This window comes from Natator depressus, chromosome 1 (assembly GCF_965152275.1).
Source record: "Natator depressus isolate rNatDep1 chromosome 1, rNatDep2.hap1, whole genome shotgun sequence".
Classification (NCBI taxonomy): Eukaryota; Metazoa; Chordata; order Testudines; family Cheloniidae; genus Natator; species Natator depressus.
Window position 1 is genome coordinate 194,975,471 of NC_134234.1, and position 24,227 is coordinate 194,999,697.

The 24,227-nt window shown below is 40.4% G+C and overlaps 2 protein-coding genes across 6 annotated transcripts in view; one reads left to right on the forward strand and one right to left on the reverse strand.

The window, feature by feature from the left end:
* CMSS1 (cms1 ribosomal small subunit homolog) overlaps positions 1-24,227 on the forward strand; it is a 366,757-nt gene that overhangs the window by 1,841 nt on the left and 340,689 nt on the right. The window contains exon 1 of one of the 2 annotated variants that reach the window (XM_074973442.1): positions 3,368-3,692. The exons of the other annotated variant lie outside the window; for it this stretch is intronic. Coding sequence (XP_074829543.1) covers positions 3,617-3,692 — 76 coding nt within the window. The 5' untranslated portion in view covers positions 3,368-3,616. Of the gene's footprint in view, positions 1-3,367; positions 3,693-24,227 lie in introns of those variants that run through there. 2 annotated transcript variants of the gene reach the window in all.
* Positions 15,306-24,227, reverse strand: part of FILIP1L (filamin A interacting protein 1 like) — a 286,102-nt gene continuing 277,180 nt past the window's right edge. For all 4 annotated transcript variants that reach the window (XM_074973376.1, XM_074973368.1, XM_074973396.1 and 1 more), the window contains one exon: positions 15,306-15,509. In XM_074973376.1, the coding sequence (XP_074829477.1) occupies positions 15,321-15,509 (189 nt within the window). In that variant the 3' untranslated portion in view covers positions 15,306-15,320. The remainder of the gene's footprint in view (positions 15,510-24,227) is intronic.

The following is a 24,227-nucleotide window of genomic DNA, read 5'->3' on the forward strand; positions in this document are numbered from 1 at the left end:
ACAGGGAGGCCAGAAAAGCCTGTGTGCCACGTCCCAGGAAAAAATCTGGAAGCCTGGGTAGGGGCTGGAAAGGAGTATTCCTCCTCTAGTGAGTGAGGTGGAGGATGGGTAGAGGAAAATGCTACAAGGGACCACTGCACTGAGCTACCCACGATCCCATCATAAATTCATGCAAAGTGACCTATTGCCATTTGATCTGCTGCCTGTGAGGGACAGAGAAGGAATATCCCATCCAGGTTCAGATCTCTTTCTCCACTATTTAAGGGTAAGAGATATAGGTCACCCATGCTGAGTGCCTGAGAGTGGAGGGGATACAGAGACCACTTTCTGATCTCTCCTCTTCTGCTTGGTTGCATATCTAAAGGCCACTCAGCTGTGGAGCAGCAACAAGAAGGAGCTGGGAATTAAGTGGTGAGGAGCAGTTGAGCTGCAATGCAATGCAATGCACTGCCCCCCCTTTAGTTTTTGGAGGGAGGGAAGGAATCGTGTTACTTCCCAATACATACAACACCCCTCCCTCCAGGCTGCCAGGTGCTTTCTGCAAGGTGGCGGGGGAGGAGGGAGGGGGCGCATATATCCTCCTCCAGTCTCCCTCTGCAACATGGACATCTGTCTCTCTTAAGGAAGTAATTTCTTCCTGGTTCCCAAAGCAGTCAGGTTTTTAAGGGTCAAAGATGCTCCTGACCCCCACCTGTACATTTAAGCAGTTATCTTATCAGGTACCCTTAGTTGACCCCTGAGCTGCTCCTTGGAAAGTATCCATGCTTGCTAGTAGCATGGACCAATTTTTAAGCGAGAGGACCTGTTGTGGATGCTGACTTTTCCACTCCTGTTCTTCTACCTTCCCTGCCTCAACCACCGGGCTTCGTGTCATGAAAATGATGGAAATAACTTTAATATTATATTATTATGCATCTGTTTGGTGTTAAAATCTTTTTGTATCTGTGCTATTTATTTATTCTTACTGCACACACTCTCTCACCTCTCCCCAAAAAGAGTTTGGTCCTATTAGGATCTGGGAAGTGGGCGGGTGAAGCCCGTCCACTGCTAAAGGATCCCCCCCCAGCCTAAGAGGGGGATCCACAGGACCTGGACACCAAATAAATCCGGGGTACAACTAATGAAATAACAGGGACAGGAGTGTGGTCAAAGGGTCAAATGAAGGGAACCGGATGGGGACACCGAGCAGAGAACCCCGGACACTGCCCACTGCTCCTCAAAGGCGTCAAGGGAGTCAGTGGATGCCGCCCAGAGGAACTCTGCCCGGATACATGAACGGACCGAGGCAAAAAGAGTTTGGTAGCGGGCTTTGAGTGTTAACAAACAGGGTTAGATTCATTTCTATGGAGCAGTAGTGCCATCTCATGATTATTTATGGTTACTACACATGTATATTCTTTCACACTAGTGCCTTCAGCCAGTGGTTCTCAACCAGGGGCCTGAGGCCCCCTGGGGGGGGGCCGTGAGCAGGTGTCAGGGGGTCCACCAAGCAAAGCTGGCATTAGATTTGCTGGGGCCTAAGGCAGGAAGCTGAAGCCCCACCACCTGGGGCTGAAGCCTGGGGCCTTGAGCCACACTGCCTGGGGCTGAAGCCTGAGCAACCTGAAGCCTGAAGCATGGTGGCCCCAGGCAATTGTCCTGCTTGCTACCCCCTAAAGCCAGTCTTGTCTTTTATATGCAGAAAAGCAGTTTTTGTGGCACAGGTGGGCTATGAACTTTTTACAGCATGTTGCGGGTGTCTCAGAAAGAAAAAGATTGAGAACCCCTGCCTTCGGCTATATTCCATGTATGTAAATCTATTACAGATCTGATAAGTGTGTGGCTTCTTTTTACAGCATATTCATTTGTTGCATCTGATCATTGCATTTATCTACTTTTGTTATTTGTGTGCTTTAATTGCTTTTGCAAACAATAGACTATAAATACAATATTTAAAATGAAGGCTCTGCTTATAAACTTTGTGCTTCACTCAGAGTAAGTGAACAATGTTTCCTTGAGTTTATTAGCATGATCTTTGGCCACAATCTTGAAAACACACACGTGCTTAGCTTTACTACTGTGAATGGTTCCACTGATATCAACAAAACTACTCACAGTATTAAAGTTAAGCCCATACATAAGTGTTTGCAAGACCAGTCCTTTAATTTTCATTAATATGTTAATTAATACCTGTTACTAATATTTCACTGCCTTAAAGTAGAATTGTTAAATCTTAATACTGATAGCACTTTCCCTTTCCTAGCAATGGGGCTTTGAATTGATTCCAGAGATTGTAAATACATTGCAAGATTATGCTGTTCTGTACACTTCAAAGGATATTTGAAGATTTACACTCAAATAAATGACCTAATAGTATTACATATCATGAGGGAAGGCAGTAGTTTCAAAGCAATTGCTATTGAATTTAGTTACTGCATAAATATGATTTTTATCTTTATAAAAAGTATTTATTACATACAAATATATGTATTGCAAGATTTTGTGTAAATGTAAATGTCTCAAAATACTTTTCATAGCCAGTGACATTGTATGGTCTTGATACGGCACATTTTTAGGAAACTGCATAACTTTATTTAGTTGGTTGAGTAGTCCCATGGACTTCAATGGAATTACTGTTGTGAACAAAATTACATAATTCCTTAAGTGTTTGCAAGATCCATGTTCCATATGTGAAAGGGGAAAAAAGTTACAAGGTTACAATATATTTTCACATATTTATAGTCCTTTCTCAGGCAAGAGGTTATGAAGTATCATAATAAAGAAAGTAGATATTTTCCAGGCCCAAACAAGACAGATGCAGTCTGACTTAAATAAACATCATGAATGGTTGAGTTCTAGCTGCAGCTCCTTTCTCCCCCTTGCAATCTTTGATTAACTTGATTGCAGCACTTGAAAATTGAACACCTATTTTTTCTTACTACTTACTAACAAAAGAGTTGTAAAATATGTATGATGAACTAAGGATAGTAAATAATTTCAATATTACATGACGTAAAGCATCCTTAAACCTGCCAGACACATGCATGTGTGCACAGATATGTATGTATACTAAAGACTCAACACTTATCCATACTACACATACCAGTTGTGCCCTACCCCTCCCCCCTTTTCAAATGCTGGTCTTTTCCCCAAGTTGTCCATCTGGAAAGTTCTCCTTCACGACTAGGTTTCAACAGAGTTAAAAGAAATGTTCCTGTTTTTCTCCCCACCAAACGTGTCTAATTAGAGGGTCTTATGTCTGCCGCTGTGCCACCCACTAACTCAGCAAGCACATGTGCATATGCAGACATCACGTCCCTCTGTGCACACACGATATGCACGAACCTAAACGCACCATGCAGACACCACACATATCTGCGCCTACACCACGTGTGCACAGGGCTCCCATACACGCCGCGCGCAGGCAGCCCGGCTGCTGAGCCCTTTGCTTTCCGCGCGCCCTTCGCCGCAAACCCGCCCCGCGGTGTCAGGCTTAGTAGCGAGCGGGGAGGGGGCGTGTCTCGGGCGGGAGAGGGCGGTGTCAGCAGCCGGCAGCGGCGTCCCCCGGGGCTGGTGCTGGGTTGCTCCCGGACGGCGTAGAGTAGCGGCGGCGTGGCCTGCGGTGCGGCTGGGACATATGGGGGACGCGCTGGACGAGCCTTGGTGGGAGCCTCAGCCTGGAACACATAGTAGCAGCGACAGCAATAGCCCAGGTACCTGCTCGCCACGTGGGCAGCTTGCTCCTCCCTTTGCTGGGCTCATAGCAGCAGCCCCTTCGCTGGACTCCCCCTCCCCCTTTTATTTCCTCGTCTCCCTCACCTCCCTTCCTCCCTCACCTTTCGCACACAGACCCACTCCTCATTTCCTCTCAGCTTGCCCCCTTGCTCCTTCCTTCTCTCCAGCGGCCCTTCCTCCCATCTCCCCTCCCGAGTTGGGTGTAAACATTTCAAGTTTGCTTGTAAACAAAATGTCCGGTCTATATTCCTCTTCCCCAGGAGGAGTTATAAACAGAAAACATTAAACAGAAATAGTCACTGAAATAGACAATTTATATTTAAATAAAGATGCGGGGGGGGGGAGGGGAGGGGAGGGAGAGGAACTGGATGCTTTTTGAGGTTGGAGCTTAACTGGTCCCTGTCTTTATTAAGCTTATAAAGCGTATTCTCTTCTGATTTGGGGACTTCTGGTCTTCTTCTGGGTTTTGGCAGGGCTGACTGAGGATACTTAAGTTTTTAAAAGGCTTTTGAAACATGTGGCGTTTATAAAACCTTTGGCGGTAAACACGTGCAGCAGCTGGTGGGACTGGTCACTATTTATCACTAGTGTCATGTATCTCAGAAGGATAGGATCTGAATTCTCACTCTCCCTCAACCACGGTTTTCTGCTGATGCTCTACAACTGCTTTGCCTGATGATGATGATAATTAATTATTATTAATATCTAGCTTTCATAGTGCTTTTTTCATCAGTAGATCTCAAAACACTTTACAGAGCATATCTATTAAGGTATTAGGCTGCTGCCAAACTGTTACAGTTAACATTGATGAGTTTTTTGTTTTTTTTTAAATGTAAGGTCTACACTGCATAGTAAATCTGGGTGTGCAAAATGGGTGGGCTTGGACCTGTCCCATAGTGGGACTCTCACCCATGCATCTTGGCAGGTTTGCAGGTCTGAGTCCTAAGAGGTTCTGTCATGAGCCAGAAGGATTTGTGTGTGAACAGTATGGGTTTTGGTCCTAAACCTTAGTATGAGCCTGGTCTAGTTATGGTACAAATGTAACTGAATTGGAGGACCTAGCTAAAATATGGTTAAATTCTGTCTATGACAGTGGTTCTCAACCAGAGGTACATGTACCCCTGGTGGTACGCAGAGGTCTTCCAGGGGGTACATCAACTCATCTAGATATTTGCCTAGTTTTACAGCAGGCTGCTTAAAAAGCACTAGCAAAGTCAGTACAAACTAAAATTTCATACAGACAATGACTTGTTTATACTGCTCTATATACTATACACTGAAATGCAAGTACAATATTTATATTCTAATTGATTTATTTTATAATTATAAGGTAAAAATTAGAAAGTAAGCAAATTTTTCAATAATAGTGTGCTGTAACACTTGTATTTTTATATCAGATTTTATAAGCAAGTAATTTTTAAATGAGATGTAACTTGGGGGTATGCAAGAGAAATTAGATTCCTGAAAGGGGTACAGTAGTCTGGAAAGGTTGAGAGCCACTGGTCTAAGCTACAAACTTTAACTGTGTCGCAACTGTTTTCCGTGACAACTTTGTCGTAGCAGGGCCCTCTGAGTTGATTGTACTGTATTTGTAGAGGGAACATTAGGGGTTCATAGATAGGGCATAGAAATTAAGAGAGTATTAAGTGAAATCCTGTGATATGATATCTATATGGTTGGATGGAGTGCTTTTGTTTTTGTGAGAGCATCTTGTAATTGGAAATTTTATGAATGGAATTATTTTATTGTGAAATTTTAGATTTTCCAATGGTTTATTTTTAAGCTTTGAGGGCGTACCTCTGGTTCAAGGCACCAGAGAAATACTTCATGAAATCCTCTAGGGACTTCAGTTTTGCGATCTATTTTATGTGGAAGGTGCTTGATAATATGGTGATTGGCAGAAGTATAAAACCCAAAAATAAATTTTATGTCACAGCCCTGTCCCCATGTTGGACCCACAGTAGTGTTTCGACCCACATGCTGGGTTCATGTGCATTAAGTTCCCCTGGGCCTGAGTAGGCTCTTACTTTGGCCTCTAGGCTCACCTCCTGGGCATTGACTCTCTGTCTGGTACCCTTTTCATAAGTTGGATTGTGCAGCCTAGCTGCCCTAGTCCCAGGACCAGTGCTGCACTTCCCTGTAGGTTAAGCACATCCTTTTCAGAGCTCCACTCTAGTGTGTGTCACGGTTACTGGGTTAGCTGTCCCTTCTTGGGGTCTCTCTGAGTGCCATGGGTCTCAGGCCTTCACCGCTGCTGGAGTGGAATTCCACCACTCACCCACTCTCAGACCCCAGGACCTGGGTTACACCCCCCTGGGAACTAACCATGACCAAGTCAGCTGATCCAACTGCTGGTGGACCCTGCCAGCGTTTCCCTTTGGGAGCTGGTGACTCAAAACAGCCTCTTCAAAACAAAGTATTGACCGGTCTAAATACTTTGTGCCTTTGAGAAATGAATGAAGTGTAACAACAGTAAAAGGGCTACATGCAAAGGTGGTGTTTATTCTTTTGTAAGTTCCCCTCAACTCAGTTAACTTAATCTCTTGCTGTGCATATCAGGTCGTCTTCCTCACAGCATCTGTATCTCTGTGTGTGTCAGTCACGCTGTCAACTTTTTCACTGACACATCCTGGCCAGCCTCTCTCAGCTTACCCTGTAACCCGCTTCCCTTTTCTAGGGTCTTTAGTATTTTTGCCTCCTTTGATCCCAGGCTTGGGGAGGATGCTGCATTCTAGCCTGGATGGAGCCAACCATTGTTATCTTACCTCCTTTGAAGTTGGGTACATCAGAGCTATCTTGTCTGTGTCATTGTTTTACCTTTCCTGGATTTCTTAACAACCCCCCTTTTCCAGCCTCCTTTCATTCAACTGTATGCATCCAGGAAGTGTTAACAATATAATATTTATAAAAATGTAATCCAGACATTTTCTCATTTTGTCACAGTGAGTACTCCTGTTTACAGTTTAATTGTTCAGGGACATGTGGGTTGAAGCCAGTAGGACACAGACTTTGCAGAGGGATTTCTTAAATTAGTCACTCTTTATTTGAGACAGCACAAGTGTTATACAGATCCATGTAAAATAAGAAACACATCTATACCATTCCCTGCCTAAGTTTACTCACCACTCTTTAACATTCTTTGGGATTTGGTCATTGTCCTTTCAGGCTTCCAAATCCCCTCTCTTTGGCTTCTCTCCTCTGGTACATGTTTCTCTTGGTGAGAGAGCTGGTCCTTTTATAACTTCTAGTCTTCTTTCCATGTGAACCTCCTGGTCAGCCTCAAGGTCCCCCTCATGTGATCTGATGCTTGATTACCACCCACATGGAGTCCAGACTTGAAAAACTGGTTTATTGCAGTTTTGGCCACACTCTTTGGCATAACCATTGCTCAGCTCGGGTAGGGGCAGGACCGATTCAGTTGTTTGTGGTTCTTAAAGACCATATCAGTCAGAGGCAGTTCAGTCTCCAAGTCTACTCAGAAGAATGATGCTCTTTGGAGACAGTATGCTTAAAAATGGTTAGAGTAGGGAACTTGGGGTCAGGACACCTGGGTTATATTCTTAATCTTGGGCAAGTTGCTTAGACGGTCTTTGTCTCAGTTTCCCAGTCTGCAAAATGGATTTATTTGATATTTTGCCACTTTGTAAAGTCCTCTAGGACTTTTGAATGAGAAGCTCTGCATAAGTGCAATGTATTTATTTTTCATTCCTTGGCCTGTCTGCTGAGTCTGCCAGCTAAGGGTGTTCTCTGGTGCCAGTTGTTAAAGTGGTTGGTGTTATGGTGGACTGCTTTCTGCTAGGATCTGTGCAGGGATCACCAACTAATTTAATGTATGCCATTAGTCAGCTGCCAGATGGTAACGGCTTTTGGCCACTGTCAGCATAGGGTGGATTTGAACCAGCAGGTTTAGGTGACAAGCTCTGAACCCCAATACTCTGAGCTATCCAGTTTCCAACGATTTTTGCAGTTGTGATGTTGACTAGACATTTTATGTTGGAAGTGAGCAGCAAAAATGAAACCCAAAACACTTCTGAAATTCAATATGGTGAATTCACAGGCTTGTGAAAAGGGCTGTTAGCACCAACCCGCAGTGCATGCTCTTCCTCTTTCCCTCCTCATATCAATACATTTTGCTTGTGCCCATTGTTTTTAGCCCTGAGGTTAATTGCTCCATGCTGTGCCAGTAGTTATTGCAGAATATTCATCTAAAAATAAAATATGGTTGGTCCAACTGGAGTGTAAGCGTAAGTGTAATGACATAAAATGTGGAGCTCAAGAAGCAGTATTCTTTTTTTTTCTTTTTTTTTTTTTTTACTGAGAACATTACATGAAAGAGCCCTGAAGGATCTGAGTACCTAAGCAACTTTTCCCATCATTTACTCCACATAATATGATGCTGCTGGTATACAGCCAGCTACAATAATTATCTTACAGTCCATTAAAGAATTACGAAAGAATTGAATTTTAGGATAGCATGTTTGAGTATTACCGTGCAAGATGCTACTGGGTACAGAATATAAGCAGCCTTCTGGGGCGTGCAAGTCCTGGAAGGTGGTGGATCTGGGCTCCATGGCACTCTGACCTATCAGAGCCCAGCAATGTTAAGTGGTAACAAAAACTTGCAGTGAACAAATTGGCATGTGATATATAGTTGCATCATCATTCTTAGCTCCATTTATGCTGAATTCGCCATCAATTATCCTGAGGATAGGACTCCGAAGTAAGAATTTTTTGAAACCTGCCAACCATAAACACATAAGTACTTGGTTTCTAGAACACACAGGATAATAATCTGTCATGATGGTTACTGAAGCAAAGTCCCAAAGCGTGCTCTAGCAAATTAAATTTAAAGCACGAGTATGGAGGAAATTATATTGTAGATAAATAGGAGCCCTTTTTCTCTCAAAATCCCTATGGTATTATTCTGGTATTGTACTTGATTCCCTCTTTATTTGGAGATCTCTATATAATTTTGCTCTCTGTAGTGTGCTTTAGTAGTAGTGGGAACAGGTGATTACTGTACAGATCACATAATCTGCAGTCTACATCCTGTATCTGTGCTCCTGTCATCAAGGTCCCAATATAGAGCCAGTTGCTGCCACATGCAAGTACTGAGTTTGATACAAGTGACCAGTAAGCTAAGAAGCTGCTACAGAATTTTCCGTTATTTTGATTCATTTATTTATTTAATGTTCAGTTTAGACTGCATAATATGGACAATATAGAATGCTTTTACATCATTTGACATGTAGGAGGAAATCAGTCAGAATTTACAATGTGAGATGCATACATTTAAAATATCCTGCCAACTTTGGGATTAAAAAAATAAAATGCTATTTTCTTGTCTAATGTTATTATTTATTTATTTAGATTAAAAAAAAAAAAACACTTTTTCTGAAGCTGTAGGTGCTTATCAGAATAATATTTAAGATTCACAACTAAAACACCAGCATACATTGACACGCCCGTCCAGACCAACTCCAATGCAAAAAATATAAACCAGCCAATGGCCTAAGCTTCTTTTTCCAACCAATGCATTCCCTGTCAACCTACCCCCTGCGGTGTGTTCTGTACCTTAGCAAAATTTAAACTTAGAAGAAACAAAGTGTTTGAAACAGATTTTCAAATTCACCTAATGGGGATAAAAACACAAAATATATATTCTCGCAGGTAATATGGGAGTGGTCATTTGTGTCTTTTTGGCCACACCGTTAAAATGATTTATTATGTCAACTCCTCTTTCACGATGATATCATCACAACTGTTGTTGAATAAAGAAAATTTATTATTTTGGTAATAGTTCTCACTTTTTTGTTGTGTGAATGTATATGCTGTTTGTAAGTGATTAATTATTCAATGATTTTTAAGGCTGAAAGGGACCATTATGATGATCTAGCCTGAAGAACCACACCCAATAATTTCTGCATCAAGCCCATAACTTCTATAATCGGAGATAGGGGTTCTAAATTAAAGCAGGTGAGTTGGTGTGCTTGTTTCACAGCCAATTAGTGCATTGTGGAATATCAAAAAGAATGTTCAGTGTAACATCTCCTCCCCCACATCATTGTGATGTAACTTTAAAACATGATATTACTAACACTTTTAAAAAATATGGTAGTGATATTGCATGGGGTTCTGGGAGGGGGAGGGAGCTGATAAGTGACATTCAACAACCTTTTGAGGTTAAATTAGTGCAGGTGAAAGATGCTGGCTTGACAGCCATGGAGATTGAAGTCCTTTTTCTGTACAACAGGGGGAGCCCTGGCAGCAATGGTGCAAGCTCCATTCATTGCCTACAGCCAATGTGCCACAACCCGCTGACTTGAAGGGACCACTTCTAGGAGCAGGGGTGGTCCTGGGTTGTTCAGGGATTCTTTCAGTCCCCCTGACTGTCTGTGACCGGGTCTCTCCATGTGTATTCTTCATACTTTCCTTGTCCCCCTCAACTCCATCAGGTTGTGGTGGCTGACTTTACCAGTTGTTTGTTTGCTTCCTTTGGTCAAACGCTACAAGGACTAGGATGCCAGGGGGTGGAGATGAATTGCAGTATTCCAAGAAGGAAGCAGGGCCAGGGAGTTTAATTTCTGTAGTGGCTCACTAGCACTAGAATTGTGTGGAGAACTGGAGGTGGTTCTGTGGCTGGTGAGGGGCCTATTATCATAATCTAAGGCACAGGCTAGCACTGTTAAATGAGAAGTTAGTTCAATTGTTATGTTCAATGGCAAGCCTGTTCAGTCTTTGACCTCTCTATGGAGACTGGCAATGATGGTGCTAAATAGTGTCAGACATAAGAACGGCCATACTGGGTCAGACCAATGGTCCATCTAGCCCAGTATACTGTCGTCTGACAGCAGCTAGTGCCAGATGTTTCAAAGTGAATGAACAGAACAGGGCAACATCAGGTGATCCCTCCCCCAGTCATTCAGTCTCAGCATCTGCAAGTCAGAGGCTTAGGGACAACCAGAGCATGAGGTTGCATCCTGGGCCATCTTGGCTAATAGCCATTGATGGACCTATCCTCCATGAATTTATCTAATTCTTTTGAATCCAGTTATAATTTTGGCTTTCACAACATCCCCTTCAACGAGTGCTACAGCCAGTCAGAACTCATTGGGAGTGGAATCTAGCTGGTGACCTAGATGTGAAAGACATGCTGATCTTATGACCTACCAGTCTCCTTCTGATAGATTTCTAATATGAGCTGGGAGATCTGCTGAAAATGAAGCATGACTAAAGACATTTCTCAAGAATTGCTCTGATGAAGTTTATAACATAATATAATCAAACTGATAAGTATTTTTATAAGCAATCTCTATTGTGTTTTTTGGTATTGTAATTATTTTGAAACCCTTATTTATAAAACACACTAATGCCCAGTTCCGCAAGGTGCTGGGTGTCTCATGGGGGATGCTGTCTCCCATTGACTTCTTTGGGATGTGAGAGTTCTCAACACCTTGCAGCCTCTGGCCCTCATAGCATACACTTTATCTTTCAGATAGATGTAAGTTTGGTAAATGAAATAATTAGAAGGAAGCCTACAGGTTTCTTCTTATATTTGAGGAAACTAGTTCTTGACTATTTTCTGTAAGTTTATCACAAAATACATCTTGTAGGGAGCATTCTGAATAAATTTCTCACTAGATTGACTCTCTAATGTTTAAGTACCGAGGGGGGAAATCTCTGATCAATTGTTTAGAGCCGTACATATTGCAGTCACACATTTACAGAGATTACCACAACTGTGCTTGTATGATGTGTTGCCACAATATCTTTGATTAAAGTAATTTAAAGTTCTAGCTATGAAATTAAAAAAATAGTGTTGGTTGGGTGCCAGGATGTTGGTTTTTCCTGGAGCAGAACAGTCCTGAGACTGGTTGCTGTGGTCACCACTGACTTTCACTTAATTTGGGAATTAGAAATCCACTCTCGCTGCAAAAAGAGCCACATTAGCCTAATTTCAAAACTGCAGATGCCCACAAATCACATTTAGTGGGACCATTGGAATGAGTTCCCGGGGAGGAGGGGGGAGGATGAGGGAGACAATGACAAGAGGAAGTCAAAGGAATCTGTAGCACAATACCCCATGAATAGTCAGTGTTACAGGGGACACAACATTATACTCTGCAATAATAGCGTTCTGTTGATTTTTCATTTTAGACAAATAGCATCAATATTTTCAGTGAACTCTTCTGTAGAATTTTGTTCACCTTTTCATAATGACAGTTTTGACAATTCATAATGACAATTATCCTTCAAGAAATAAAACAGTATTGTTGTATTCTTATACAGCTTGTTTATGTGTAACAGTTTTCAGTATCCTTATAGTAACAGTCTCTTTGCTGGAAAACATGAAGCCTTGTTTTTTTTTTTATTTATACAAAAGCTGAGCAAAGACTCAAGTAGAAATGATTCTTTTAGCTAAATGCATAAATTCAGTAAGAACTGAAAAGGCAGTTGCTCTGTGTTGCATGGACTAAAAGTGCCCTTGCAGAAGATCAGTAATAGGTATCAAGTAGCTTGGTCAAAATCTTCACAAAGATGGAGTTACAGTTGCAGGTACATATGTTATTTATGTGTGAATGTTTGAGTTTGGTGGGGGGAAAATCCCCCCAGGATATTAAGAACTAAGATTGAGAAGTGCAATCAGAGTAATATATGTTAATCGTAATAAAATAACCACAACTTTAACCCTGCTCCAGGAGAGAGAGCATGCACAAATGAGATCTAAATACCATAATCCCAGTAAAACTGCAAACATTAATACCGCTCATAAAAAAAATAAATTAAAAAAAGTGGAAGTCTCAGTTCTTGCATTCACGTTCATAATGCAGTGTTTGCTCATAAACAAGTGTAGTTACATCACATTAGTTAACTAATACATTAGGGAATTGACCCTTTTCAAATTCCATTTTAAAAATTAATGGTATGCACATCGAAAAGCTCGGTATTTATTTAAGCTCTTGAAATTGCATCATCAATGGCAGGTTTCATTCATTCCCCCATTCATAGAATTGTAGACCTATAAGGCTGGAAAGAACCTGGAGAGGTCATCTAGTGAAGTCCATCCCTCCTATGCTGAATCAGGACAGTATACCTAGACCATCTCTGACAGATGTTTGTCTAACCTGTTCATAAAACCCTCCAAAGACAGGGATTCCACAACCTCCCTGGGTAACCTCTTCCGCTACTTGCTTATCCGTATAGTTAGAAAATTTTTCCTAATATCTAACCTAAATCTCCCTTGCTGCAGATTGTCAATTACTTCTTGTCCTACCTTCAGTGGACATGGAGAACAATTGATCACTGTCCTCTCTATAACAACCCTTAACATATTTAAAGACTATCAGTTCAGCTCTTAGGCTTCTTTTCTCAAGACTAAACATGCCTAGTTTTTTTAATCTTTCCTCATAGGTCACATTTTCTAAACACTTTATCATTTTTGTTGCTCACCTCTGGACTGTCTCCAATTTGTCCACATCTTGAAGAGTGGCACCCAAAACTGGACACAGCACTCTAGCTGAGGCCTCACTAGTGCTGAGCAGAGTGGAACATTACTTCTAGTGTCTTAAATATGACACTTCTGTTGTTATACCCCAGAATATTAGAATTTTTTGCAACTGCATCACCTTGTTGACTCATTCAATTTGTGATCCACTATAACCCCCAGATCCTTTTCAGCAGTACTACAGCCTAGCCAGTTAGTCCCCATTTTGTAGTTGTGCACTTGATTTTTCCTTCTGAAGTGTAGTACTTTGCACTAATCTTTATTTTATTTCATCTTGTTGATTTCAGACCAATTCTCCAATTTATCAAGGTCATTTTGAATTCTAATCATGCCCTCCAAAATGCTTGCAACCCCTCCCAGCTTGGTGTAATCTGCAAATTTTATGAGCATACTTTCCACTCTGTTATGCATCTCATTAATGAAAATATTGAATAGTACTGGACCCAGGAGAGACCCCTGTGGGACCCCTCTAGATACACACTCCCAGTTTGAAAGCAAACTGTTGATGACTACTCTTTGAGTACAGTCTTTCAAGCAGTTGTGCACCCACCTTATAGTAATTTCATCTATACCTCATTTCCCTATTTTGCTTATGAGAGTGTCATGTGGGACTATGTGAAAAGTCTTACTAAAATCAAGATGTATAATGTCTACTGCTTCCCCCCATGCAGTAGGCCAGTATTGGGTTGGTTTGGCATGATTTGTTCTTGACACATCCACGTTGCTTATCATTTATCACCCTGTTATCCTCTAGGTACAAATGGATTATTTAGTCAGTTGTTCCAGTATCTTTCCAGGTATCAACATTAGGCTGGTAGGTTTATAATTCTCTGTGTCCTCTTTGTCCCCCCTTTTTAAAGATAGATAAGTTTGCCCTTGTCCAGCCCTCTGGGAGTCACCTGTCCTCCAAGCAGGGCCGGCTCTAGGTTTTTTGCCACCCCAAGGAAAAAAAAAATACCGCCCCTGGAATTGTGCCACCCCAAGCATGGGCTTGCTTTGCTGGTGCCTAGAGCCAGTCCTGCCTCCAAGGATTCTCAAAGATAATTGCTAGTGGTTCCGAGATTGTTTCAGATAGTTCTTTAAGTATCCTAGAGTGAAACTCATCAGGCCCTGCCAACTTAAATGCATGTCACTTAACTAAATATTTTGTAACTTGTTCTGTCTTCCTTCTCCCTTGTTGTTAATATTCATTGTGTTAAGCACCTGATCACAATTTAATCTTTGTAATGAAGACTGACGCAAAATAGGTATTAAACAGCTCAGTCTTCATGATGTTGTTGGTTATTAGTTCTCCTTCCTCACCCTTATCAGAGGATTGACACTTTTCTTTGTCTTTCTCTTGTTCCTAATCTATTTATAGAATCTCTTCTTATTGCCATTTATGTTCCTTGCTAAATGTTACTCATTTCGTGCCTTAGCCTTTTTGATTTTGTCCCTACATGCTTGTGCTATTCTTTTGTAGTCATCCTTAGTAGTTCGTCCATATTTCCACTTTTTGTAGGATTCCTCTTTGCCTTTCAGTTCATTGAAGATCTCTGTGTACATTCATGTTGCTCTATTACTGTCTTCCTCTTTCATTTGTATTGGGATAGTTTGCCAAGTATTGTCTCCTCTCACTTAAATTTTAACCTAAAAATATCCACATTGAAACACAATTCCATAAGACCAACTGAAAACAAAATCCTTGTGTGATAGCTTGTCATTATGATTGTAGTCATTGTTGTAAATCTACTAGGGTGGAATTAAGGTTGTGGTTATTAGTTGCTGAGGGTTGTGTGTCAAATTTTGGTTCATAATAGAAACTCATTTTGCAATTTAATTTGCCACTTCATGGTAATGGCCAAATTCTGTTGTCATTTAACTTGCTGTAAATCAGGATTTACACTGGCGCACCGAGATCAGAATTTGGTCCAGAGAGTGTTAGTGATGCATTGTGGTTCTAGCGTGAGCATTGCAGTCTTTTTTACAGACGTGTGAATAGTTTTATCTCACTACTTGTGGAAACATTACCTTTTTCTGAAACAGCCCTTAGAAGTAATTGCTATAGTGATTCACATTATTCCACAAATATATTTTACTCCTGGACATTGCAGAGAGTTGTTTACCTTTTCCCTCCATTTTGAAGGTAAGTGTTAGATACAGTTCTCATGATGTGTTGCTTTCCAGCATTGCTTTCTTGGAGTGGTTTGTTGAGATGCCCAGTAGGTGTTTTCACAGGTAGTTTAGTCGTGCTCATGGACTTTGGTTTGGGAATCCGAGTAGGAATTGTACGCTGGAATACATCAGCAATCTTGAAATGAACCAAGAAAAAATATAAGCAGTTAGGTTGGGTGGTTTGAATAGTTCTTTAGTGCTCTTTCTGAGCTTTTCAGAAAAGGACATATACATTGATCTGATTAAGAACTGTTGTCAGTGTAGTTTTCCTTATTTTTCTGGTTTTTTTTTTTTTTTTTTTTAATGGTACACTGAGGCACATGAAACAATGATAGTTTTTGAATGATGGGGGAAGACTGAGTGTCTTGTTACTCTTTGGAGGCTTCTTGTCTCTACGTGGCAGCAAAGTCTGTAATTCAAGAAAAGTCTCAGAAGAGTTTTGGGGTTTTGCAGCGATACAAGTATTTTATTCTTGACTGAGCTATTACAGTCTACAACAAAATGCACCTTGTGGCTAAATCAACTAAATACTGAGTGGGAAAAAATGTATTTTAAAGATGGTCAAAAAGATTCCTATGCAATGTGATGAAGAAAAAAATGCTAATGCACATTAAGCTGTATACCCAAAGGCACCATATCATGAAGGATGATGTGATATTGATAGCACTTCCCTGTACAGCTTTTGTGAGACCTGCCTCAAGTATTGATTTCCCTGGCTTCCAGGGATGCATCATGACACAATGAATAGGGCATGGGACTGAGAATGAAGATACTTGGGATCTGTTCCCAGCTCTGCTATGGGCTTGTTGTGTGACTTTGGACAAATCATTTAATGTCTCTGTGACCCAGTTTCCCCACTTGTAAAATGGGGATGATATTAATCTTCCCTTATAATTTAAAAGTATGTTGATGTCTATAGATGAAAATGACTGTATAAGTACTTACTGTTGTTCTGGGCACCTCCTTAGTGTTAATCTCTCTCTCTCTCTCTCTCTCTCTCTCTCTCTCTCTTTCATTTGTGTATATATATTCTCATTTGCGTGTGTGTGTGTATATGTATGTATATATACACAAACCCCTAGAAAACTGGACAGCAGCAAAAAGAGCGGGAGCTGCCTTATTAGTAAAGATTTAAAGAAATACTTGGGTATAGCTTGGCTAGATGGCTATTCCATGGGGATGCATAGGTTTAATTGTTTGAAGAATGTGAACAGTAACGAGGGAGTAGAATAATTATTTTTAGGGGAGCCGTTGTACTAGGCTTTGTACAAACCAATAACACAAAGGCTCCAGAGAACTCACAGTCCGGGATTCATTCTATAAGCAGCTGGTGACTGAACTAACAAATGAGGGGGTGACAAGGTAACAGTACACTTGTTTAGGATGTTCAAGGGGTTGAGTATATCATAATGAAATTCAGAAAAAGAAAAATTAAACTGACTTCACAGGGTTAGAGTGTCTCAGTATTGTCATTTTAAGTTCCTTCAGCAACAGAATAATTTTGTTTATTTTTGTGCTGGAGACAGAACTTGCTCTGAATACAGTGTTTATTGCATTTATCTTAACTGTATTAAGAAATCAGAAAGAATTTAAGAAAGAAAAGTAACTTTTTTCTTTATTGTGTGTGCATGTGTGTGGGTCGATGGGTGATACATTGTTGCTTTATAAGCATAAGGCAAAACGGCATTTGATTTAAACAAATATCTTGAGAAAAACATGGTAAACATTCCATTCATTAATGCTGGTGAGATTGCTATGGATTAGTAGTTTAGAGGATAATTATAAGAGCAATTGTGATAAGTGGATAAATAGTTAAGGAATGTTTTGCTCTTTCCTTGAATTGTTGCTGGAGGTTTAACTGACTTTTACAGTACAATGTTTCCCTTTGGGGAGACGTTCCAGTGTAGGTAAACAATTTAAAATAAATCAGTTGAATTGCTCATGCAATAAGTGGCTGATCACCTTTGTTAGCCTATTTAAAACAATCATTTATTTTTTAACAATTTCCAGCTGATGTTAATTTTTGTGTGTGTGTATTTTGCAGCAGTCAGATTTCCCATTGCAGAAAAAGGTTTACTTGGTGTTTTTAAATTATGATTTTATGTGACTTTGCAGTTTCTCACTGATAAATGATGATGTTTCAGTTGCATTTGATATTGTAACTGATATGTGTATTAGAGAAACGATTCATTTGGTAAGGCCTGGTCTACATAGTTTTTGTATCTGTAATATTGTTTTGGTTAGGGTATGATTTTTTTTTTAATTGTTTGAACCAAAATAGTTATGCCAGTACAACCCCTAATGTGTATGCAGTTACACTGGCTATAAAGGTTCTCTATACTGGTATAAGACTTATCCATGTGTGAGTAAGCTATAGCAGCGTACGTGTTTCTAAACCAGTATAACTGCATCCACACTAGGGTAGTAGGAGCACTTTAACTATACCAGCATCGTTTAAGGGGTGCAACTTTTATGTGTCGACAAGGCCTTAAACTTAGACTGTTTTTATAGTTCTTTCTCTCCTCTTTCAGCACCTGAAAGTAAGTTTCTTTTTCACCAGCCCTGTCTGACAGTTGTTCAAGAATGGATGCTCAAAGAGAGAGAGAGGAATGAATAATATTAGTAAAAACATGAACATTCAGTTTTCAAAACTAAAGTATGAATCCAGTTAAAGCACCTAAGCACGTGCTTAACTTTAAGCCTGACAGTCTACTATTGACACACACAAAGTTAAGCCTCTACTTAAGTGTTTGCTGTGTTAGGGTCTAAAAGATTGATTGAAAAATGTGAGTGTCAGATATGAGGGTTGGAAAGAACATTTTTGGGTTACCTTACCTAGATCATCCCCTTGTGTCATGGTAGGGCTGTTGTAAGATCTGGGTTGTAAGTACAGCGTGAGAATTATAGTCTGTAACACGTGTTTAGATTCTTGGGTGTGAAGTACCACAGTTGTTATGGTTATATGGTGAGAGTTCTATAGAATGAATCCTCAATTAGTTCCTTGTCTAGTCTTGAGTGTACAGCATGGCAATGGTTATGTTATAGTTATTACCGCTGCATCGCTTGGAAGGTGTCAACCATTAGAATATTGTATTTGTTAGTTTTTGTTTCTTCAGTATGATATTAGTTCTGGGTCAATGAAGGGAAGTCAGTATTCCCATCAAGAATAATTTCTGCAAATACACACCACCCTCTTGCACACTGATTCCCTCTCCTCTGTGTCCCTTCCCTGGAAAGATGAAGGATTCTCTCAGCTTTCCAGTCTTCTTTCTGACAACCAGAAGAAGCATTCCCTGAGCTGATACAGCTGCTTGCTCCCTCTGTCCCTCAGTACTGCTGACTGTCTCCCTGACCTCCCCCATGTAAATGCCCTCTCCTTTCTGCTCCCTGTTCAGAGAGTTAGCAGGGGGTGTGGAATTCAATTCAATTATCCTTTAAGAAGCAACTGATGCTTCTCAGAACCTGGAGTCCCTTTTTCATCACAGTCCCCAATTCTGCTTTCCAGACACCCCTAGAAACTAGCCCATTCCAAGATACTATCTACCTGGGACTTAGCCATTTCCAGAGTTTTCAGTTGTGTAGTACATACAGGTCTACTAACTAAGGGGAAGTATAAAAAAAGACATTCTTACTGTTTAGGCTTTAAAAATAGGCCTGGTTTGAGATGTGCAAAGCAAGCATTGATTCTCAGTCTATAAGCACGATAGTAAAACATTGGCTTCAGATATTAATTTCACAGAATAAGGTTAGTTTGTAAAATATGGCAAGGTTTTTTTGGCAGTAATGTCAGCAGTCGTTGAAATGAATAGTTAAAATTCATTGTCAAAGCAAATAAGGGGTAGGGTGCTGAGAACCAGGGCGAACTGCAATTTGATAAACATGCATTGTCTTCCTGCCTGTTAAATTAACCTCCAGAATGGATGTCATTTATTGGAAATAGGAATTGGGTGAGAAGAATGAAAACCTAGTAATGTGGAAATTGTCATGCATGATTGGACCAGTGGCATATCTAGCCCTGTGTCCTTTTCTTGACAGTGGGCAGAGGCAGGAAACTCTGCAAGGGACAATTATGGAATAACATGCTTGGGGGCAGTTTATTCTATTTCTCACCTCAGGCAGTCAGTAGTTGGCTTATGCTCTGAGCATGAAGATCTATATTCATTATATGTTTGTGTCTTATTTGCATTTGTTTGATTAGGAATTGTAATGATGGCCCGATTTTTAAATGAAACACTATCAGATATTTTAACAATTTAGAATTTTTCTCCTTTTATGTTTTCTGAGTCATCAGTGTAAATTAACTCCTTTTTTGGGTACAGAAGGGGGGGCATGTGGAAATCAGGAGGGGTGTGGCGGGGGGCAGGATGGGCATGTTGAAAGGTACCAGTTCTAGCTATCTGGCTGTCTCCATCTGCTTGAACCCTAACTCTCTACTCTGACTTCTCTGTGGAATATAGCATAAAATGTGGCTGCATGTTTTCTGTCTTAGGGATTTATGCCTTTTATTAATGGACAAAGGGGAGTGTGCAGTGCTCATGGCTGGCTTTCTTCATATATCTTTCTGCATCCGTTATAGAAATGCATCTAGGAAAGATAACATTACATTTGGTTCTTTTTCAGCACTTTAGCTTGAAAGGTTTGAACAGCAGAGGGAGTGCTCTCTTAATTTTTGTTCTGCTCAAACTCTCTGGCTGTGGGACGGCTCTGTATAGACCAGTTATGCAAACAACCATATGCATATCTTGACAGACTTTAGTTTGTCCTCAGATTGCTGAGGGCAGTTGAAGTGTGAGCCTGGTCTAGAAAGGGCATATGTATGAGGCTGCCAAAAAGAAATGTGATGATTGCTTACCCCTTGTTCCAGAACATTTCGCCATGTGCTTCCTCAGCTCATTACAATCTCAGTCCTGCTGTCCTTTTCAGGAGTGAGTTAGGGCTAAGTAAAGAAGGCAGGATTGGGCCCGAAGTAGCATTCTCTTTTTAGTTGTCAAATAGTAAGTTGTTGATTTGTATAGTTCTCTCCAGCCTCCCCCACCCCAAGGCCCTTCCAGTTTGTCCTGTTTCTCTGAGCCCCTCTGTTTTCATTCTGAAATCTTTCAGGTTAGTCAGAATGAAGGTTTTCAGCTGCTCTGCCTCTCTGAGTGAGTGAGTGATTGATTATTTAGAAACACTGTACTGTTCTGCAACAAAGGTCCCAAACGTTGCATCTTACTGCTGTAGTATTTCATTTTTACAGTTGCTAATGTACTTTCTTCTGTCTTTGCCTTATGGAACTCTGGTCATCACTCTAAGGCCAAGAATTCCCAACTTGATGCTCAACTTTAGACAGCCTACATACCCTCTGAAGATACCAAAATAAGTAGTCTGACTTTTAAGAGGTACGGGGCACCCACTGTTCCTCCCTTAGCTGAGGGAGAAAAAGACATTTTGGAGCTGAGGTCTGAATAAAGAGAGAGCAAGTTTTTAGGGTAGAGATGCTTGCAGGAGCTGCAGAGGAGAAGGCCTTTGTGCAGACATTGGGGAGATAGTGGGATGTATGTAGAACACAGTGGGTGTGACCAGAGGGAAGGTGGATTTTCAGAAGGTCTGAAATGAATCCTGGAATGAATAGGAATCCAGTAATGCTCAGTAGCTTCACTTAAATCCTGCTATAGTAGTTCATATACCAAACAGGCACTAGATTGTTTGTTCCTCTCCAGAGGTATTAATGTTAAAAAACACAACCCAGTTTAGTTACAAAAGCGCAAACAAAGCATCTGCAACCACATTTCTCTGTAGTTTCTATCTTCTGATTTAAAGGGATGCTGTCATGGCTGGCTAGTTCAAAATATGGCCTGTCTTTATCATATATCTGTAATTAGTCAGCATAGTGAGTTTACACAGTGCCTTTCCTCTCACAATTTGTTCTTCAAGGCTTTTTTTATTTTCTTTATTCAAACTGCAGAGGCAGTACCCATGAACAAACCCTACAGTAACAGTAGTGCATGTTTAGGGTGCAGAATGGAGAATCTAGACATCTGTGTTTTAATCCTGACTATGCCACTGACTCACTTTTTGACTGTGGGCAAGTGACTTCACATTTCTGAACCTGTTTCCCCATTTGTGAAGTGGGGTTAATGATACTTGTCCTCCCTTTGTAAAATGCTTTCTGTCAGATTGTGATACCCATTTCAAAGTGACTACTTGTGGTACAAGGTGCCATTGAACACAAATAACACAGGCTGGTCTTTTGCGATCTGTGCCTGAGAAGTATCGTTATTAATTTATTATTACAATTTATTTATTTGTCGTTACAATTAGTAATGGCGGAGGAAAATATCAATAAAACCGTTTCAGCCGTATGATGGTGGCTATTGCCCCGAAAGTGCACACTAGCATTTCAAAACCTGTAGGAGAAATTTAAAAAAATCTGACACTGCCTTTAGTAAAAAAAAAAAAAAAAAAAAAAAAAAAAAAAAAAAGCATAATTGACCTTGAATTGCATATAGAACTTTAAAAAGGGTGGGGAGGGAAGGGGAGTGGAATTGATCCTGGATATTCAGGCCTATATGCCAAGTGTTTAAACTGGATCATGTTTTTATGGTTGAATTGTAAACGCCTTAGAAACTGGTGTCTCTGTAGAAAAGCAGACAGGTCCTTAACTGTAGCAGTGTGAATGGCTCACAATTACCATATTATAAAGTACCATGGGTGTTGAGCCAGTTGGCTCACTGGATAATCCTAACCCTATAATTTTGCATATAGTGGACAGCTCATACTGTGGAACTAAGTACTCTTGGGTTTTGCCATTTTTAACTATAAGTCACTTTAAAATGGAAGTTAGAGGTGGAAAGGATTGGAAAAAGGTTAATTGTAAAAGCTTGTGATGTTGATTTTTGCTTTCCAAATGCATATGATGCCCCAAGGATATCTTGATTATTGTAGGTTTCAGAGTAGCAGCCGTGTTAGTCTGTATTCGCAAAAAGAAAAGGAGTACTAGTGGCACCTTAGAGACTAACCAATTTATTTGAGCATAAGCTTTCGTGAGCTACAGCTCACTTCATCGGATGCATTCATTGGATTGATTATTGTAAAGTGTTTCATTTACAGTGGGGACAGGATAGAACTGCTTAGTTTCATGAACTTGAACTATTCAGAAGGAAATTTTATGTTAAAAATAGATGCAATTTCTGTACCTGTGACGTGATCTTTGTCAAAAGTTCAACCAGACAGGGGTGGCCTGGTGCATAAAGATATTATTTTTTAGACTTTTCTGTGGAGCTCATCTCCACAATATCTGAGCACCTTATAAAAAAGGAAATTCTTAATATCCCCATTTTGATGGTGGGGAACTGAGACACAGAGAGGTCACACAGGGAATCAGGCAGAGTTGGGAATAGAAGCCAAAATATCTTGAGTCCCTTTCAAAAACCTTAACTACCAAAATTTTATCATATACCCTCCTTCTCTTCAGGACTGTCTTGAACTAGGACATTTTATCATCTTTAAACTTGGCTTTTAATCATTGAGTTAGCTGACACAGTGCTGACTGGTCAGTGTAGACAAAGACATTTTGTGCCCATCATCAGGTCATCATCAATGAGCTGTGGGTAAACTCTACCAAGACCAGGGTGTACCCAGGAGTAGTTGATGTGGTGATGAACACAATTTGTTCTTGTCTGCAGTGACCAGTCATCCATGGTCAGTGTTGTATTGCCTAACTCAATAGTTAAAAATTGTGTTTAAATGCAATTAAATTGTCTAGTGAAGATAAGCCTGTGCTTCAAAAGCAAGGTGCTGCTTGAGCTTAAAGGGAAATCTCCATTTTCTGTTAGTAGTTTAATTAGAGGACTTATTCACTCTGTAAGCTGGCCCCTAGAAGTGCCAATACTTGGGTAGGATTGATTCTATCCAGTAGAGGGCAGTGTTGACACTTACATGTTAGCCTGTTACCTCCATTTACATTGGTAATTTTTTCAGTAAACTCATTTCCTCTTGATTTAAATCTGTTTATCTATTTCTTGCATAAGATTACTGGCAACAGGGATTCTTTTGTACAGATTCTGGGCAACTAAGGATTGCAGTGATAACTTTTTTATAGTGTTTTGTTTTCGAAAAGATTAGGGTGACCAGACGTCCCAATATTAGGGGCTTTGTCTTTTTTAGCCAACTCTACCCCCCCCCCCCCCGTCCCGATTTTTCACACTTGCCCTCTGGTCACCCTAAAAAAGATGCATATGAAGCTGTAGGACTAGACATAAATGTATTTTAAAGCAGAAATTTCTTCAATACTGGGATTGATTGATTGTGCAAAAATGTAAATATATATTTCCCCCCATTATTATTTAGAATACTGTGTGGGAGTGCACAGAGGTCAACAATGTTGGGGCCCCATTCTTTCTGCTAGTGCACAAACATTTGGAAAATAAGAGTCTCTGCCCCAAAGAGCTCACAAATGGGATCCACATTTGGATTCCTGGGAACTGCTGTAGATTTCAGGGTAAGGTTTTTCTTCTATGAAATCCACATTTTAAAAGAGTTTTGACCAGGATCACCTTCTAGTCTGTGTGTGTTGGGATTTTTTTGTTTTTTGTGGTGTTCACGTCTAAAAGAGAAACGTGGTCTGTAATGACCTGAGTATGAGTTTAAGAACTCCTGAGTTTTAATCTTGTCCTGGACTGACTCGCTCTGTTGCTTTAAAGAAGTCACTTAACCTCTCTATTTCAATTTCTCCAGCTGTAAAATGAAGACATTGTTTCTTACCTTCCTCACAGAGGTGCTGTTAACATTAATTAAAGTTAGTACTGTACTTTGAAGATGAGTGTTCCGTACTGTATGTGCTAAGTATTTTTGAGGGGAGTGCCAGTATTTAAGT